The 21,068-nt window shown below is 36.1% G+C and overlaps 1 protein-coding gene across 2 annotated transcripts in view; it reads right to left on the bottom strand.

Annotated features, from left to right (window-relative positions):
- The window catches only part of LOC117169060 (protein tumorous imaginal discs, mitochondrial-like), a 121,073-nt gene continuing 100,005 nt past the window's right edge, over positions 1-21,068 (bottom strand). The window contains exon 5 of one of the 2 annotated variants that reach the window (XM_033355162.1): positions 1-1,031. In XM_033355162.1, coding sequence (XP_033211053.1) covers positions 832-1,031 — 200 coding nt within the window. In that variant the 3' untranslated portion in view covers positions 1-831. The remainder of the gene's footprint in view (positions 1,032-21,068) is intronic. The other variant, XM_033355163.1, reaches the window with a different exon arrangement.

Below are 21,068 nucleotides of genomic sequence, written 5' to 3'. Positions count from 1 at the left end.
TGATGTGGTCCTGAAAAAATTTATTGTACCGTTAGTAGTTTACTTTATTGCATTTACATATTCTATAACTTCTATCTCTCACTATATTCATTTCTTATTGCTTTCGAAGCAAAAATGGCTGCCCCTCAAAACTTCTAAGTAGTTCTTACGAAAGTACAGAAAATTGTATTGCATCATTTACGGATAGAATTAATCAAAGAAGCTTTTATCCTTCGCTGGTCTAAATAATGTTGCACCATGTTTTAAATGATACTAAATCCGAATAGGGAAATGGCATCCAGGAACCATAAATCGGACAAGCAAAAACTTGAACTTAAACTTTTACATTGTTTTCCTTCAGAAAGGGTCAAAGTTTAAAGTTCAAGCTCTCATTTGATACATTTTCCCAAATTTCTCGACTTTCTTGTTACTATTTTATGAATTTTCAAAAAGAGTAGAAAAGTGTTATTTTCTTTTACCTTTTTATCCCATTAACATTTTAATTCCTTTAAAGAATTTCAGAATGGAATCAGCGTAAAAAATACTTTTTAAATAATGAGTCTCTTTCCACAGATCCGTACATGTCTAAAAATTTTATCGACCAGTACATTGGAAGTAGATAAAAGTAAATCATTGATTTCACTACCCTATAAAAATGCCGCAGGGTGTCTCTGTTTAACATTAACACCCCATTAGATCTTCAACTTCCTTTTCGAGCAACGCAAGAACTACTTTAAGTCATACATAACCATTTACTGTGGCATGATTGATCAAAGTTTTTAGTTTATCTAGTTTTCAGTCACTGAAAAGTCCACGTCAACCAACAAAGTCAACTACTTTGGATTTCTTTAGTCAGGGCATTTTCCGTCGCTGCACTTCCATTTCGTCATCTTTTTTACTCTGAGCTTCGAAAGTCGACGAAACATCAAGACGATTATCACCAAAACCATCAGGATTCTGACTTGACAGTTTCTTTGCACGCGGTTTATCGCTCAGAACTGCCCTTATAGCTTCCACCAGATCCATAGGTCCGTCGTAACTTTGCTTTGTTCCTGGAAAAATAATTTTGGGATCAACCAGCAAATCAAGACTAGAGATTTAAGGTGTAACGCGTTACTTTCAGTAATGTTATCATTATAATTACAACCCTTAGGTTACGGTAAGAGTAACGAAGTACATTTATTAAAACGTAATTGTAACGGTAAACTCTCGTCTCATTACATTTATATGTCTAAAAAGACATTTCATCATTATACAAGGTGGCTAATAAAATTTAAAAAAAGAAACCCCATTTAAATTCCCAACATATCAAATTAAAACATTTCAAATTTGGCAAATTTAACTTCAAATACACAACAATGTAAGAGTATATTACATCAAAAGTAGTATTGGACAGGTCTTTACGGGGAGATACATTTTTGCAAGACGAGTTGTAAGACCATGGTCGGAAACGCTAAGATAACATTTTTAATATAATTTTGGAAAGTTTCCTGCTACCCGAAAGCAGTTTTGCTGTGACAGGATTATTTTATCATTTTACCATTAAGCAAAACCTTTTCGGGTTAAAAGTAACTTTTACTTCTAGCAATGGTCCCTACACTATTGATAATCTTTCTACCCTCGTGGATACGTCTGGATATTTCTCCATCAATCTTACTGTGAGCAGTAAATAAACTTCAAAGATAAACGGAATATTTTAAGTTTTTCTTGTTTTTCAAGAGAAGGGTGACTTTTAGTAAAAATAATATGAACAAAAAATGTTCGGCAAATTATTCTGTACAAAAAAGGTTGTTTTTACTGTTTTGTACAGTTATCCATTAACCAAAAATACGAGGAAAAAAAACTACTTATAAACAAAAATTCTTTCCTTATTCAAGAATACTTCTCTTGGTACCAGTGAACCTAAATTCTCCCTATACGTATTTCTCCTGGTTACCTGCCATCTCATGAAAAGAGATTTGCGATAAATTTCATATCAACCTAGTTATTAGGTTCTTATTACGTTGTGGCTATTCAGCTCGCTAACGGGAGAAATAGTGTGGGTATCTTATTTGTCCCATTAGTAGTATGCGTAGTGAGGGTATGTTACTCAGACCGCTAGCGGGATGAAAAAGGGAAATATTTATTTAACCTACTAACGTTATTTAGACCGTGCCCATCACGGAATCGAAATGATGGTGTAATTAAAAGATATTGAAATGATTGTCATTGATTGATATATAGCCAGCACAACTTCTGAGCTGACAGGGTCACAGTGCTGACATGTGAACGCTGGCGTCAAATAGCATACGGCGTAATTATGTTCCGACGGGCAATACAATTTTTTGCAACTTGCACTTTTTTCGTAGGCAAACCTGTTTTAAAGTTATAACTTTACAAATTACTTCTTAACAAAACTGACAAATTTTCACAGTTTTATATCCCAATCTTTTATTCAGAAATATTTGAAAGATGTATCTTGTCTATTTGGAGGCTGAATTTCTTCAAAGAAAAAAAGAAGTCTTTCGATAGATGAAAAACTTCTCTTCCTAAAATTGAAATAAAGTTAGGGATTTTTTCTTGGCAAACTGTACGTAAAATTTAGGAAACGCTCGGGAATTTACCTCAAAGTTAGGGAATTTTTCGTGCTAGACAGGAGGAGAAATTTCACAAAAATTCTGCAATTACCCTTAAAGGTACGGAGTTTCTTCTACAATACTGTATTAAAAATTTCGCAAAAATTCAGAAATCCATCGAAAAGTTAGGAAGTTTATTTTAAAAAATTAATTTAACGTTAGCCACGTATCAAAAAGACAACGTGACGTCCATGTATTGAAAATTTTCATGAAGTAAACATTTTTCTGTATTTAATATTTTTTTGTTAGGAAACTACAACTAAATAAATGAATCATCTAATTATTCTAAATCAATTTATCTATTATACATACGAATTTTGTACGTATTTGTACTTTGCTGTGAACTTTCTTCTATCATATAATTCATTTCGTTTTTCTCCAATCAACTACTCTGTCTGCTTGTAAGAAAAATCTCTTGAGATATTTCAATACTCATTTTTTGATCTTTCGGTGTTAAAAATCTTTTCATTGTTTATAGGGGTGCCTTCCTGACCCCCAGGAGGCGTTTAAAAGGAGTAGGAATTTGACCAACATTATTTCTGTGACAAGTTACACTGCCCCCCCCCCCCCCCCCCCCCCCCCCCGAGAAATCAGAAAGGTTTAGGGGTTTTACCAGCATTATTTCTGTGGCTGCAGTACAAGGTGTGCACTACCTCTTTCCCTCAAGAGACGTTGGGAAGAGTTTCCATCCGAAGCGCAAAAAGCCAAAAACTAACAAAATAACTATCATATTAAATCACATGGCCTTACTGTAAAATGCGTGACAATCCCTTGCTTATGCTTGAAAGTTGCTTTTTAATGATTCATATTTTTTATCGTAAAAAAACGCAATTTTTTCCATTTTTAACATTGGAAATTATATTTACAGGTATTTTTATGACTATGTTAGTAGTCAGCGCATTGAAATACTTCAGTGTGAGAGGTGTAAACAAAATGTATAATAAAAGTATATCGCTACATGCTATTTGGAATTTCACATCCAGGAGCAAAAAAATAGCCGGCAGGCTAGCTACTAAGGTTTTAAATTTTGAGATTTTCCTAAGTAAAGCACATTTTATTGCTCTTTTTAACGGGGTAATTCAAAATGTGATACTTCCTCGTGCGGTAAATCGGCTTTATTTCCCCTGGGGTTTTGTCCACAAAAATTGAAAATTTAAAAAACTGAATTCGGAGATGCTATAAAATAGTATATCGGATATGCCCAAAGTCTGTTCTGAGAGAAAATAATACCAAAATTTTATTCTGCTAAATAAAAATTGTATACATGTGCACTTTTCTGAGACTAGGACCGGCTTTCAATTCTCTGTCGTACCGATGCTGTCGGTAGCTAATTAAAAATTATTTATTAATTAAAATTATTTTCTACAAACAAGGTTAGTTCCGGGACATTAGTTACTAATTTTTTTGCTTGTCCCAAGTTTTCGGCCTAAAATATTGTGTAATTTGTAAGTAAAGCTAGGAAGAATTGTTACACACATAACATCAAAATACACGTACAATAATCAAATTAAGCAGAATTAAATATGTCTAAATTATTCCACAAACAAAGAGTTTGGGGAACAAAATTAAAAAATATTTAAAAATCAGTAGACACTTTGTTAATAGGCACGAAAGTACAATATTTTAAAATTTGGATTTCAGTGATTTTTTCAAACACATGACATTTACCCGTAAGGAAAAAACGTTTGTAATTATTTAAATAAAAGCAGAAAGTCCAAACATAACTTTGGGAAAAATAAAACAAGAATCTTCTCAAATATTTAAAATATCATTAATCAAAGTGTAACTTTTGAATTTCATATAATTTTTATACGAATTGACCTTATATTTTAAAATTATTTATCACAATTTATTTTCAAAATAGAAAATCTTACTCTGATTAAGGTTATATAAACAATCAAAATAAAAATGTCCACCCAATATAGAAACAATTAATTTCAAGGCCTGGTTTTAAAAACTCTATAAATGTATAGAAAAATTAAAAAACTTAACTAATTTGATCTAAAAGACATAAGAAAATACATTAAACATCGCAGTAGTGAAGAAGGTATCATTGTTCCTTTCGGCAGGTTAAGACAAATGATTAAAAACAAAAAAATTACCTATCCTTTAGAGGATTCTAAATCTGATCTAGAGATCAATTCTTTTCACTTCAGCAAAAAAAAAACAGGCCTGTGGAAACACGATCTGGCACTCTGTTATTCCCTGTGTTGCGCATGATGCAGGAAGGCCGCCCTGATTAGGTATTTCAGGTTGGGTGGGGGAAATCCAAGATGCCCATGCACCAAAGGCCAAACAATAATATTTACCTAATAATGCGAATTACATTGGCAAAACTTTTTTTTTAATAACTTGGAAAACAATATCTTTCTTCGTAAGTGTATCTAGATATTCATTGTGTGTTTCAAAAGCTATTTAATTAAATACTAAAATCTAATTTTTTGTATAAATTTTATTATTCAATTGAATATGTCCTCTTTCACATAATGCCTTTCTCAGGGGCCATTTCCAGGTTAAAATTTGAATTATCCATATTTAAAGTGATGTCAAAAAACATGGGATTTTATGGAAAGGCCTTTCGCGGGCTCCAAGAATGGTTAATTTTGGCTTTAAGGGCATGTGATACTTACAGTTTCCCCGGCTTTTTTTCCACAAAAATGAAAATTTTTAAAAACTGAATTCGTAGATGCTATAAAATATCATAACGGACGTCCCCGGACTCTTTTTTGAGGGATAATAACAAAAAAATTTATTGTGCTAAATAAAAATTTTATGCATATGTATTATTTTGAGGTTACGTCGTTTTTCATCTCTGCCTTTCCGATAATCTGGAAATAACGCACAGGAGAATTGTAACATACATAACCTCCAAATGTACAAACGTTGTTAGCAATATCAAAAATTTTTTTGAAAGAAAAACACAAATAAAGTGTGCGGGACGTTCGTTAGCATGTTCGCTATATTTTCCCAAATTTTTCAGACAAAGTATTGATTATTCTAGAAAAAAAGCCGTCGGAACCTAAAACTTGTAAAATCGATACTAATTCCTAAGCGCTATGCAAATTAATCAGATTTTGCTAAATTAAAACTTTTTTGAATTAAACTAAAAAAAGTGTGTGGGGACGTCCGTTAGCATGGTCGCTATCATGTCCAAATTTTTAAGACAAAATATTGATTATTAAAGAAAAAAAGCCGTCGGAACCTAAAACTGGTAAAATCGACAATTTTTTAAGTATCACATGCCCTTAAAGCACATTGAATATTGTTAGGAAAATTGTTTTGGTGACAGAAAATATAATTTGAAATTTGAATTAGTGTTCATTTGTTCTTGCTTCCAGGGTATTTAAGCTTAATTTTAGCGAAATATACCGAGGTAAAATATAACGAGAACGGTGTGGCGTTGACTAAATTTGGCAAACAACTTCTGCTGGAATCGGGAAGTGCGCAAAATTTCAAGTATTGATGTTGTTGCCTGTATATTTGTAGCTTAAGTTTACTTTCTCGACATGTGATTATGCTGCTAACTGCTGATCGTGAAAAAGGACTTTTATTCGGATCGAGTCAAATCAATATTTAAATGTTATTATTATTTAAAACCCATTTTATTTATATTATTCTGCATTAAAATTTAATACCCAATTTATTAATTGCTATGCTGGCCAAAATTTGTATTTAATTTCAAATTTAACAACAAAATAATCGACATAGCTTTGACTAGCTTTTCCAGAAGGCGGACTACTTTTAATTGTTCAATCTAAGTAAAGCATGTTGAAATTTCACTCTTCTCTGTTGTCTTTAAAGTACTCTGAAGATGTGCACAATATTTTTGCTGCTATCTGTGCTCGGTGTACCTATATGTGCCTGTGACGTCACGGCTTTCCGATGGGAACTTTGCTTCCGATTTCTTTCCGAACTTCGAGCTGTCCCATGAATCTTTCCGATTTCTTTCCGAATGTCCCACTCTCCGAATTCTTTCCGAATCTCGCCGAATGACTACCCCCTTTACTCTTTCCGAATGGATCCAATTTATTTCCGAATCAAATAAAAAATATACATTTTCGTAATAGTAATTTATTTTGATCTTCCAAGCCTTTTAAATTGCAGCGACCATATTGATTTCTGTTGAATCCAGCAAAGATGATTCCTAAAAACCTAGAAATAAGGAAATTTTATAACTCAGAAAGCCTTTTTGACTTTCGTACATCACGTATATTATTGTTGCACGTTATCACATTTAAATATTCCAAATTTCGAATATTCAATTTGCCCAAGCCTCATTTATAATCACTACAATAACTACTTTATAAAATTCCTTCTTTGTATGGTAAAAATAATACACTACGAAATATAAATTCCACTGAGTTTGTCTGAATGATGAACAGCCAAAAGAAGCGTAACTTTTATCGATTTCCATATAAACAACAAAAAACAAGGATTATTGAAAAAGCAACTGAGCATAATGACCTTTCTTCCTGCAAGCAATATGGAAAATTAGGAATATGCGAAATTTGTTGTGATTTTAATCAAGAATGTTTGGAAAAGCTCTGACAGCATCTCATCATATGTTTGAAAAAATGTCGTTAGTGAATATCAACCTCTGCCAATGATACTAATGATCCTTGTAGACGTCACCAAAAAATATAACCACATTTAATTGCTTTGTTTCAAATGATGTTTGGTTGAAAATCGAGTTCAGTGCAATCGAATACCTACCATAACCGATGTGAATGAAATCGAAGATACAAAATAGCGACGCAAGTAGCAATGATAGCGATTTTCCCAAGATTTCTGTTTAAAATCATACAAATATTCGGATATATTTTATTTTCCATAGTGTTTTTAGTCACAGTGAAAAATGCAGCAACCAATTCTAAAATTCAAGTTAATTTGATTAATTTGTTGAAAATTCATTTTTTCTTGTTTTCAAACATGCATATATTTAGGTGAATTTTGCATCGTTTTGGTTAAAAATCACAACTGTTTCATTAAACATTAATCTGCTTCATCTTTTTTTTATTAAAAACAGGAAAAGTTATAGTTGGAAGTGTAACCACTTCTTTATTTTTAATTAATTTTCAGTTTATTAAGTTTTAATTTCATAAATATATTAGTACCTACATTATATGTTATTGTTTATTATATTTATTTATAAAAAAAATATATATACATGCATAATTAATAAAACGAACATAAAGAGTGGGACACTTCGGAGAAAGTTCGGAAACCTTCGGAAAGAAATCGGAAGCAAAGTTCCCATACAATTCGGAAAGGATCGGAACGGAACCTCTTTCCGAACGCTTTCCGTTTCTTCCGCTAGGGTATCGGAACAGTAGCTTGTTGCCATAAGTTACAGAGTAATTTCTCGCTTTCTCTACGCCTACTCAATCCTTCGGAACTTTTTGAAGACTTTCCATACCTTCATGCTTACAGTTTGATGTGCGATCGCTGTGGCATTGGAGTGCGTAATTTGGCCTCTAAGTTTAAACTAATCATTTTGCCTGATTCACTAAAGGCTGTTTACTGTTCATAATTCTTACAAGACGGTATATCGTTTATACGCGCCCTTTAGCACCCAACCCACATACATTACATAACTTTACCTCCCTAGCGGAAGAGTAGGAAAGAATCGGAAAGAAAGTACCTTTCCGATCCTTTCCCATTTCTATAGTTTATTTTGCTTCCGTTTCTTTCTAAACGCTTTCTTTTTCCGAAGCTTCCCGATGCCTTCCCGAAATTTTGCGAAGTGTCCCGAAGATTTTTGCAAAGATTTCACAGGGAGCAGGTGCTAATCTAAAAATTGCACCCGCTCAATACGACGATCCTGCAAAAGCCTCGTGGACCCTAAGAACACGGAGCGACCCAAGGACAACCGCCTTCTGCATTTTTCCCGCAAGTGTTCTAGCATATTGTTGACACGCAGGGATGCTTTTCAGGCTATTAACGAGTGAAAGCTTGGCACCTCCAAGAGCGCCGATGATAAGTACGATTAGTTTAACACAATATTCCGGGTACAATCGTTGCAACTTCCTCATATGGTGTCTATACCTCTCTTTCTTTTTATTCTCCTTGGTCATAATGTGTATTTCAGCTGATGCCGAAAATTCGATAACGAACATGGTTCGCTTCTCGAAGTTAAGAGTCGAGTGTGCAACAGAAACAATTTTCGAGAATATAAAGCTCCAGTATATGCGGCACTTCCATGGACACAGAAAACACGGGACTAGGCATGCTATCCTAACTTGGGCGAGCGGGGTTGAATCCACGGGAGGAGGGAGAATTCCATGAGTGGGGAGAGCCGAGCATGAAAATATAAACATGTGGGCAATTCCATGTTTGTCGCGGGACATCAAAAGGTGGCGGACCTCCCCCCTCATTGCATCACCCCCGTAATGGCATGCCTAGTCCCTTGTTTCCTATGTCTATGGGCACTTCCCATTCTCGACAATTGACTCGATTTCCCTAGGAGCGTTTAGAGAAGTGACATTATGGCTAATGCCGTAAGAGTGACAGAGATGGTAATAAAGCACTCTTAGTGCCGCATTGTGCCTTTGGATGTTGGTCGTTCCCGCATGAGTTGGATAAGTAGATAGTATGTGAACTAAATACTCGGGGTGTGCATGGCACGCCCTGCAGCTATCATCGGGAATCTCTTGGCTCAAAATGTGGCGACGGTATGTTAAGGTGGAAATGACACCGTCTTGGCATGCCAAAATGAAGCCTTCCGTACCAGACTTCAATCCGGGTGATTTAAGGAAAGCAAACGTTAGCTCACATGACATTTACTGATCCTCCACATTTCTGTGGAACATACCGTGCATCCTCTTATCGAGGAGCTGTTCACGAAAGTTTTTCTCATATGCTTTCTTAATCCGGGCTTTCAGGAGTGAGTACTCGAGACATGGGATCTGAGCTCGTTCTTCATCCATGGAACTAGTCCAAATGAATAGAGTACTACCGGGACGGCAAGCATGTTCGTTTCAGATACTTTGTTCTTTGCCGACAGTTCGGAAGATTAGATTCGCCGTAGAGTATCCTTTATAGATGTAACATTCTGAATGCGGCTCTGTGGCACGCCCAGGTATGTGTAAGTCTCTTCAGCGCAAATGTGTCATATAGCGCTTCTATCAAAGAGCTCAGGATCTTCAGGGATGCCATTAAGTTTTCCTCGCTTCAAATAAACCTTGGCGCATTTGTCTAACCCAAATTCCATTCCAATTTCCTTAGTATATCGTTCGACAATCCCTAGAGCTAGATGTAGTTTCTCTTTGTTTTTAGCATAGATCTTAAGATCGTCCATGTAAAATACATGAGTGACCTTGTACTTCCGATCTGCAGGTTTGACGCACAAGTACCCGTCGAAATGGCGAAGTGCTGGAGATAGTGGCAATAATGTAAGACAAAAGAGGAGTGGGCTCATGGTGTCACAAGGTGAACTTGTTAGTTGTCACACGCTTTCCGATAATCAATCCAGGCCATCGATAGGTCACGCTGGTAGAATGCTGCATCTTTGCACATACATCTATCGATAAGCAGGTTCTCCCGACAGCTCGCTACGCCTTTCTTTGAGCCTCGTTGTTCATAAATTTCTTGCCACACAGGTTCAATTGCCCGAACAATCCGATCATTTAGGAGAGCTGCGAATATCTTATACAGTGTGTTCAGAGGAGTGATTGGCCTGTAATTCTTCGGGTCAGCTAAGTTGCCTATTTTCGGCAGGAGTATTGTGCGCCCTTCCACCAACCACTCCGGAATCGGCTCTTCCGACTTTAAAAATGAGGTGAAAATACGGGCCAAATGCTGATAGGTTGAAGGAAACTTCTTCCACCAGAAGGTTTTGATATAATCTGGTCTCAGTGCGGAATAGTTCTTCATCCCTTTTAATACTTTTTTCACCTCCTGGGTAGTGATGGATGGGCATTCTTAATCAGGTGTTAGGAGGGAATCACACATCTCCTTGAAGCTATTTATATTTTCTGAGTCTTCGTCTAGTCTGTGCTGCACTTCGTAGCCTTTTCTCCAAAATACTTCAACCTCCTCTGGTTTGGGCGGGTGGGCGACAGTAACTGGAGGGTCTTGGAAGAGTCGAAATGGGTCCGAGAGAAACTGTTCATTTTCTCTGACCCACCTCTCCCTCCGCTCTAGACTTCTTTTAACGTCAGATAGTATACGTATTCTCTCAACAATATGCTGCCTGATGGTCAGCAGCTTTGACTTCTTAAGTGTGTGATAACGTGTCCGGAGTTCGTGCGCGAACTTTCGAACCTTGGCTGTAAAATTCCTGCCAGATGTGATGTTGTCAATCACACACTGAAAGCGGGACGCGTACTGTCTTGTCCAGTCTACCTTTATGACAACGTCTTATGATCAACCGTTGGTTTTGTTTTACGGTTCGCATCGGCCAAAGCTCTTACTACATTATAGACACAATAATTGATAGCCCAGAGGTCGGATTCTTGGGAAAAGTGTCCACGAAGCTCGTCATCCATTTCAGTCAAATCTTTAGGCTTGAGAGAAACCTTGGTGTTGATGCTTTTTCGGGTCATAAAGCATCGCTCTTCCTCCATTGGATGCCTGCCCGCGGTTGGTCTTAGTGTCGCCTCTCTTTCTCTGTTGCTGGCTTGTTCTAGCTGTGGTAGAGTAGGCGTTCCGATTACATAGTCCCTTTTTCGGAGTAGTTCGACATGGTTTCGCAGACGTTGCTGCTAAAAATGCCATAACTCCGGGTGGCTGCAAAACTTAATTTATGTGGACTTCGATTGACACATTTTTTATTTTTGCAGACCATTATTATTTAATGACCGGACTTATTGCTGATTATATAAAATAATTCACAAAAAACAATCATCTCTTGAGAGGCTTTTCCAGAAACTCATATGTAAATGTTGTAGATCGGGATTATCGTAGTTAAGATTTCAAAGATAAAATCAGAAATATAAAAATTCCTTACAATCACTCTATGATTTTCTTAGTCGTGGTTTCCATATTTGATAGTATTCCTTTGAATTTAGCGTTGTCTTTTGTAGAACGAAAAAAAAAAGATAAAAATGTAACAAAAGTACCGGCAGTAAGAACGGTGTTCAATAACACTGTCTTTCTTTTAACAACAATTATTATAGGCAAGTTTCGAGTTGTCCAATGAGTTCACCTTTGTTATGAAAAGTATCAAATATAATACAGTAAAACCTCGTTTATTCAAAGTCTCGTTTATTGCAAGCCAAGGCACTCGTCTATTTCAACTTCCCCGACTCCCACCACTGATGGTCATATGTTCCGTGTAGCCAATGGCAGCGCGGAAGTGGGAATGTATTTTGAGACCATCTTAAGGATACGTGGAGTCGAGGGATCCCCTCTCGAATTGCAATAGACGAGAGGTTTACGTTTCAAAGGACTTGTGATTAGCCAGGTTTCAAAACTAATACTTATATTTGTGGAAGAGAAAGCATTGTCTAAATTATATTTTAAACCAATTTTTTACAAGAGATTTGTCGATTATGTGTTCACAATAATTCCTAGTGGAAGAATTAATGAATTTGTGAAAGTTTTCAACATGGACGAAAATTCTATGCAATTTACTTTTAAAATTGAACTAAATAACAACTTCAACTTTTTAGATTAATCCATCATTAAAACTGAACATTACAGTTTAATCACGAATTGGTAGGAAAGCTAACATCTTCAGGTATATATTTGATTTTCAATTCCCATTAACATTTTTGCAAAAAAAATTGGTTCAATTAAAAACTTAATTGATGGAGGTATTAAATTGATTCATGTCAACTTTCGTGTACAAAATTTAAAGTTTATTTAAGAATTGCTTCAATTGCAAGATTAAGCTCTTCCGTAAATTTGAAAGTGTTATTGAAAAAAGGGTTTCTGAAATTCAAATGTTTCAAATAACACCAAGAAACAAAAGTGGTCGGATGATCACAATAGCAATGACCAAGTTTTGACACTTCCTTATATTCAAGGGTTATCCGAAAGAATCTAAAGTTCTCTTAAAAAGTGTAATATCAATAAATTTTACATTGGGAAAACCGGAAGGAAAATAAACCTCTGCCAGTCACATGAAATTCCCACCCTATACCCAATACCACGTGGTCATCTCACTGATGTGAAATGCGTATTGATTAGTAAGAGAGATTCGGAATCGTAACCATTTCTAACTGAATAAGTGGTCTATGTCCCCTTCTGACAAAAATTGAATAATATTAATTAAAATTATACGTTTTAACTGTACCAAATAATTTATTAGTAATAAAGCGTAATAATATGATGGAGATAAGTGAAGTTCTGACAAGCAATGGGAGTTTTCTGTAACGAAACTTTAGCATGTACAATTTAACATAGAACTTTAAGTCTAAAGAATCAAAACGAAAGTAAAATACTTTCCAGAAGAAAATTGCTGAAAATCTACCAGTAACACACTAAGCAGAATATAAGTTATTATAATATAAGTTATTTACAGTAGTTGGCCCTCGCCAATCCGAGTCTCCCCTTTTAAATTTCTCTTCAAATTATTCACTCTTTTTTTAATTAGTGAATTTTCTCATTATACTTATTTATAATTATAACTTATATACTAATATACAATTTTCTAGTTGGATTAAAAAATGTTGTCTTTTTTGGCGTATCTCATTTCATTCACGAGAAACGTCGTATTAATTCCAATTTTAAGAATTAAAAAAAAAGTTAGATATCTGAAATCATCGAAACCCGTAGATTCCGAATTATTATGTTTTAGGCTGTTAAATATGAAGTTTAAAAAATCTACTTCTAAATTTTAATCCGAAAGCTTAACAAAGGACCCTTGATTGACGGTTATTCTATTGATACAGCTTCTCTGCTTGTTATTTATGATCGAATTCTTATTTCAATTTCAGCCTCTCTGCTTGTTATTTATGATCATATTTCTATTTCAATTTTGGAAAGGACATTTTAATGCCTTTAAAACATTTAAAAGAACTACCTAGAGAAATCCTAAAGAATCTTTAGAATATTCTCAGAGATTAGATGGGCTTGTACGATTACAAGCGGAAATACGGTACATCACTGGTAGTCACGAATGCGTTTGAATAGCACTCATACAGCAGAGTTCCTGTAAGTGAGCAATATGATTGGTTATTACCTTTCCCTAGACCTCATTTGACGATATTTGACGATAACTGTCATTCTGAACGGCAGAGGGATATTCTGATAATTGTGTCAACTTGTAAACTGAAAGACGGCATATCAATAATTATTACCAATGCATTTTACATTGATAACTCGTTTAATATTTCAATCTTTCTGACGCGCTCATTAGATGACTTAAGTTTTGATTTTGTATCTATCTGTGTGGTTGTTTATCTATATACTTTATACAAACTCTACGTATTCGCAATATTTAGCTTTTATTTTACAAAGCAGATGTAGATTTATCGTAATTTGTCTTATCGTAAACCATAGCTGTACTGGTGTACTTTAAGAGCACTCCGATCGGTCCTTCTTACTTCTTCCTTCTCACTCCGACCTGCTTCGGTGCAGATCGGGGTGCACCAGTGCAGGATAACCGAATACGCTACTAGAATTTAGAAAAAAATGTGCAGAGGGCTTAATTTCGAAATTTCAGTTTTTAAAATTTGATGGGTTTGAAATGCATTGCTGCGTGACTTTATAAATGTATAATTTAGAAAGAAAAGTAAACAATCGCCAGTTTTGCAATTTTGGAATTATCGGCGTGGAAAATTTTGAAGTATCAAAATTTCTATTTGGGCGAATTGATAAATTTTGAATTTTTAAATAAATTTGCAGAGGTAAGTATTTCGAAATTTGATGATTTTTAAATTTGATGGGTTTGAAAATTAATGCTGGATGACTATTAATTTATGATTTAGAAAGAAAAGTAAACGCTCTCCAGTTTTGCGATATTGGAATTAATAATATGGAAAATTTTTTAATCTGAAAATTGGAAATTGCGAACAATCCAGTTATAATTTGAAATTGGGTAAGTTTACAAATTTACATGCAATCATAAATTGGTTTATTTAGAAAATTGGTGCATTTGCAGATTATATCTGTAATAACTATTTCAATCTTTTGTAGACAATTTTTTTTACTTTTTATTTCCCAATCGAAAACTGCCTTATATTTGGCTAAGACTCGTAGCTTGGTTTCGCGATCGATAAGGAAGGGCGTTTTGATACCGCAAGTGGCAATGATTCGTTCGGAGCGCGAAGGCTGCGAAAGTGACAGCTAGCCTGGTGACTGATTACAGCTACAGTCTAATGGTCTTTACAAATGCAGGACATTTCAATTTTGTATCAATTTTTTTCCATTGCACGACGTATTTCGCAAATTTTAGGTCCACCATTATCAAGTCGTGACGCTTCGACAACATTACGTCTTCTAAGAAGGCTTCTATGATGTTAGAATGGTGAGTACAAAAAATAAATTTGCGAACGATTTTCGCCGTTCAAATGCTGTCTTCTGATATCCGCTATGACAGGGTCCTATTCGTGGTAAACATTAACGAATTCTTGGGCGTTGCAGATCCCACTACAAGGATACTACTCCTTACTATTCTTTCGAAGGGAACGTCCATGACTTTGCCAATATGTCAGAATTAGAGGAGTGAGAGCTCCCGCTCATTATGATTTGTACATTTATCCCTGCCGACGAAAAAGTACTGGTGAAGGGCACTGGGCCGTCAGTGCCGCTCAGTGGTTTTTGTGCCGATTTTTAGCATCTAAACGGCATTGAGAAGTGATGGGACGGTCATATAAAGATCCTATTGTATTCGTCATTTACCGGGCGGGCAGAGCTATTTACAGTACCTGGCCGCAATGTAACGTTAGATATTTGAAATAATCGAAATCCGTAGATTCTGAATTTCTAACCTTCTCGTAGATAATTTCAAAATTTTACAGATTAGATTTATTGGGAGAAAATATGAAAATAATAGCACTGAGCAGTGCCATTTAATTGCTTTTTCAGTGCTTTGCATCGGCAGGGATGCCGAATCAAAGTTTAGTATACTGTTGTAACAAAAACCAAAAAAATGTTGAACTACGAGTGATTTATATTAATGTACTGAAATTTGACATCTTCATAATAGTCTTTAATAAGCTTCAGTAGAAAAATTAGTATTTTTAATACGATATTTATTAACCTTTATTTGAAAGATTAATCGTACTAAGCAGTGATATGGTGCTTACTAGTTCGTCTAAAAATAATTTCAATCAGCAATAAAGTGAATATTAGAATCAAAACTTATTTGAGAAAATTACATTATGAATATGAACATGATAGGAACCTGCGACCCATTATAGAAATTAAGCCTCAAGTCTTGATTTTTCGTATAGTGCTGTTTTATTACGCGTTCGTTCCACTGCGCGAATGTTCATGTACCGGCAGACACTGACAGTATACTTCATTTATAATTATGTAGTTAATTTTGTTCGCACGTTAATTATGCTATTGAATTGCGAATTGAAAAGCACAGAATTGAAACATATTCTTGAACTATATACGTTATGCTCGTAAGGTTTGAAATTTGTAAATACTCTAGCAGGATGATTGAAGCGCCGATCACTTATCCAAAATACCGTTTTCAATGGAAAAAACATTTTTATTCACATAGAACCTATTAATATTAGAAAAAAATTAGAAGCTCCGGGACGTAATTTCACAGTGTCCAGCCACCTTGAAACCTTAAATTCTCCTTAAATATTTGATTTCCCTTTTATTCTTTGCTTATAATATATTTTAGTATTTTTATATCTAAAATGCGGTAAAGAATTTTTAACTACACGTTTTTTGTGATATGCAACTTACAAATTTAAAAAATTATAAGTAGAAAATGTGAATGTTAATTCAGTTTCAGAATTAGATTTTCGAGGATTTCACAAACATTCCAAAGCTTTCAAAAGGACTTGAAAATATGCCCGCTGTATAGATTGGACTCATCGCATGAGGTCATCACAAGTTTTTAGTTCATTTCAACATCCGGTTAAAATAAATGATCACGATATCTTATTACCCTTTGGCTAAATCTTTTTTCCACTACCATCATATAAAAATTCCAGTGTTAGCAAGAAGGAGGTTAGCATGTAAATTGAACATAACTTCTAAGGATGAAATTCGTAGAAGAGGGTTATCGTTAAATTATGAGTCAGGGTAAAGACCCTAGTACTCCAATGCCTGAGGTGCAATACTCCTTATCAGTAATCTTCTGCTTGTAGAGCGCCCAATGTTGTGCTCCTCGCAACAAATTACCGGCGATTACAGATTCCACAGGAGCTGCTACGGCTTAGGATATTAAGCGAATTATAAATTAGGCTTCTGGCCGGGTTTAGACCACAAATAGAATAGGTTTCCCAATTCCACGGGTATTCTTACAGCTAAATTGGACAACCTTTCTATCGAAATCCATAATGCCATTGCGAGGATTGACTCAACCGAAAAGACTGTCAGCAGCTGTCAGCTAGAGTTCAATCTGTGGAAGGTACTGTGAAAGATTTACAGAACAAGTGCAATGGTTTTAGCACGGTTAATGGCTCACTCTCAACAACACAAAACATCAGATGGCGAAAAAAAACCAGATTAAAATCTACTTTTGCAGCACGTCAGAAGGAAGGGGAAACAGACCTGAAGGTAGTGTTTCGTCAAGGGACCCTAGTGATAGCGAAAGTGGGAGATAAATCGAAAGCAGTGGGAGAATCCATCGAGACAGCCAGTAATGTATGCGCACTCATGTAACAAATTAATTAAATCTACTCTTGGTTGTATTGGTGATCGGCATAATCATGTCTCTATGTCAGTATACAACCAGAATGTCATAGGTGTTAGAACTAAGCTCCATGCTTAACGGAGATCAGTTACTCATTTAGTGACCACTCAGATTAAGCTGGGCTGTGTCAGTGCTCCCAGAAATGTCGATATGGTAGAACACATTGTAGTACTCATTTTAACATTCATCCTGGCGATATGCTGAATGGGAATTCTTCACATCGCGGGTGATAGACCTGGGCATTCACCCCCACTAAAACTTATCTTATAAAGAACAGATCGCCCACGCATTCAACAAGGCAATTAGATCTCTGGGGTTTGTCCCAAGAAACGCCGGTTTTCATAATGTGTTTTCATAATCTCCAGTATGCAACGGTTGTTTTATCTCCACAATATATGATAAGTTAACTTAGGCTGGAAAGAGTTCAGAATCGTTTTCTGCGTTTTGAAGCAAGACAATTAGGACAATTAGTTTTTTCTATAATATCCTGAACGGCAGCATTGACAGTCCGACTTTGCTAGCTGAGATTTTTCTTTATGCGCCTGCTAAAGAACTACGTAATAAAATGTTGTTTAAAACGATTGATCATCGAACAAACAATGGTCGTAATGCTGTAATCTCCAGACTATGTAAGAATGCTAATTTATTTTCCATATTAATAGATTTTATGTTTCTCAGTTGAACTTTCGACTAGCTCTGCGAAGTGTTCTCAGCCTAACGGACAACAGCTCAGCATACTAGTATATGCTCTCTATCACACCAATCTCCTGGCCCGAATGAGTTTGAATAAAATGAATGAAAAATCGATAAGTAGGGGTTGATTTGTATCGGTGTACAGGTTCAAAATCCGTTTAATAGTAAATCTTAGCTGCTCGTGTTCTTAAAATATAAGACTTCAACCTATTGCGCACAATAAGAATGACGATTTTTGCCAATATGCGGATAAATATTATTTTTATCAACAAATTTTCTCAACAAAAGTTATTTACTTTTGCAAAACAAATATTTCTTTATTCTAATAATTTTTGTTAAATCGAATAATTTCGCTACAAATACAATACAAATACGCTATAAATTTGCCACAAAACACTTCTCCATTCCGAAGGAAGCTGTCCGGGAGGACACACAATTTCCATCCCCTCTAAATCAGTTGCTCACACTGCAGCTGTGACAACACTGACCACACAATCGGAATACGAAGCACTCCTAGGATCAGCTGTCAGGATCTTTCTTTATCATCGAGGTATACTACACTCATGTCGAGGTTTACTTGACAGTGGAACAACGTCGAACTTCGTGACTACCGATTTGTGCAACCGGCTACAGCTGCCGATCAGAAATCATGATTTTGAAATTGGAGAAATCGGAGGCACATGCACTCAAAGTACTTCCATCTCCCAGACTACAATTAATTCACGTTTCAACGCATTTTCAACCAAATTTAGTTTCTTGGTCATATATGAAGTCACGAACGATCTGCCAGTCTTAATAGTGGAAGCACAACGATGGATTATACAGCCCAATATCAGACTCGCCAATCCAGAGTATCATGCAGTAGGCTCTGTCGACATCCTGCTTAGAATAGGATTTTTTTGGAACTTATCTGCGTGGTTGAAATTAAGTTGGGGCGTGGACTATCAGTATTACAAAAGACGAAGCTGGGATGGATAATTTCAGATCATCTCTCGAATGTTTCAGAAACTCGCAGGGGAGTGTTCAAACCTCAGCATGGGCAAACTAGAGAACCAGATTGAGAAGTTCTGGCATATTGAAGAAGGATTCAATCAACAACGCATTCTATCTGCCGAGGAAGCTCTCTGTGAAGAACAAATCAAAAAAATATCACTTGAAGTGAAGATGGATATTTCACTGTCAGATTACCCCTTCGCAAGGATCCACAGATTTTAAGAGATTAATTCTGTCAGTCTGTAAAAAGATTCCAGGGGCTTGAACAACGATTCAAAGGAGACCCGCAACTGAAATCATTTTATTCTGCTGTAATTCAGGAATACCAGGAGTTGAATCACATGACGAACTCGTAGACAGAATCTATTTATATCAACGAGGTCAAGTATGTCATTCCGCACCACGCTGTGTTGAAACCAGACAGTTTAACAACTAAACTACGGGTTGTTTTCGATGCATCCGCAGAAACTACCTCGGGAAAGTCACCGAATGATTTATTATTAGTAGGACCAACCATTCAGCAAGGTCTTCTGTCTCTCGTCCTGAGTCCAGGCTTCACAAGTATATCTTAACAGCTGACATCGAAAAGATGTACCGCCCAGTCTGGGTATAGCCGCTGATCGGAATTTACAATGTGTTATATGGAGAGATAATCCAGCCGATCCAATCAAGATTCACCAGCTAAATACGGTCACATTCGGTACAGTAGCAGCACCTTTTTTAGAACCAGGTGCCTGAAAGAAGCAGTGGATAAAGTCAAGGATAAGTATCCCTTAGCAGCAAGAATGAATGCCAATCACTTTTAAGTGGACGATATGATCACCGGTGCTGACGACTTTCAGGCTGTTTGGAACATACGCAACCAGGTCACGTGATCATTGAAGGAGGTAGGATTCAATCTTCGGAAGTGTTGTTCTAACAACCCAGAGCTAATGGGTAAGCAGAATCACAACTCTTCAAGGTTCTCACAGATGATCGAGTTCGGAAGTCAAGAAGAGTCGAAAACTTTGGTAATCCGTTGGCATCCTTCCAATACATCAGCAATTGACGTGCTATCGAGAAAGCTCTCTACGAGAACCCTTCTTCCAGAGACTGCTCAAATATTTGATCCTCTTGGCTTACTCGCACCAGCTATAATTCCTGCAAAAATTCTCATGCAACAGCTATGAATCAAGGCTGGGACGTGGCAGTTCTTCAAGATATCTACACTCAATGGATATCACTGCTGGCGGCGATCGGATGCAGACGTATAAATTTGCCGCTCCTCAATTTGTTGTGTTTATATAAGTTTTGAAGTGTTTAATTACATAAAAATGTATATTTGGTGAAAGTGATGGTGCCTTGTTCCATGGAACATTGTGACTTTGTTTTAATTCATTAATTGTTTCTTGTTTCTGCACTTTTGTTTTTACGTAACTTTAACGTTTGTCTTTCCTGCAGAAGTATGGGTGCGTGTTCGGAGTGTAGCATGTGCTAATTTCGGAATTTCGCAAAAAACTATTGAAAAACTCAAAAAAAGTTTAAATGGAATATGTTTGCAAGATATGTTCTCTATTGACCACTAGTGACACCTCTACGGTAGTTTCTGTCAATCAAAGTGTGAACCCTAAGACCACTGCTCTACAGGATGTTGATGGTGCAGGTATTGTACCCCCTACTCCCTCCTCCGTCACTGCCTCAGAAAATGTTGACACCCTACACCCGGGACTCGTTGAACTCTTGCGCAATGTGGTCTCTGACGGCCAAAACGAAGAGCTTGCGCATTCACGTGAGATTCTGGCAAGATTCAGCAAATTTGAAAGAAGACAGTTACAGTTTAATGACCAACTTAATTCCACCCTTTCGGAAATTAAGAATAAATTAATTAATAACACCAGGCGGATCGACTCGTTGGTATCCAGCAACAAAGTGAAAAATGAGGAAATTGAATTTGTCAAGAAGGAAGCGAATGACTTAAAAGCCAAAGTGGTAACTCTCGAGCATGCGCTCAATGTCAACGAACAAGCGGCACTGCATACGAG

Source organism: Belonocnema kinseyi, chromosome 3, assembly GCF_010883055.1.
Source record: "Belonocnema kinseyi isolate 2016_QV_RU_SX_M_011 chromosome 3, B_treatae_v1, whole genome shotgun sequence".
NCBI classification, from domain to species: domain Eukaryota; kingdom Metazoa; phylum Arthropoda; class Insecta; order Hymenoptera; family Cynipidae; genus Belonocnema; species Belonocnema kinseyi.
The sequence above is the reverse complement of the archived record's forward strand: the minus strand, read 5'-3'. Positions and strand labels throughout refer to the sequence as shown.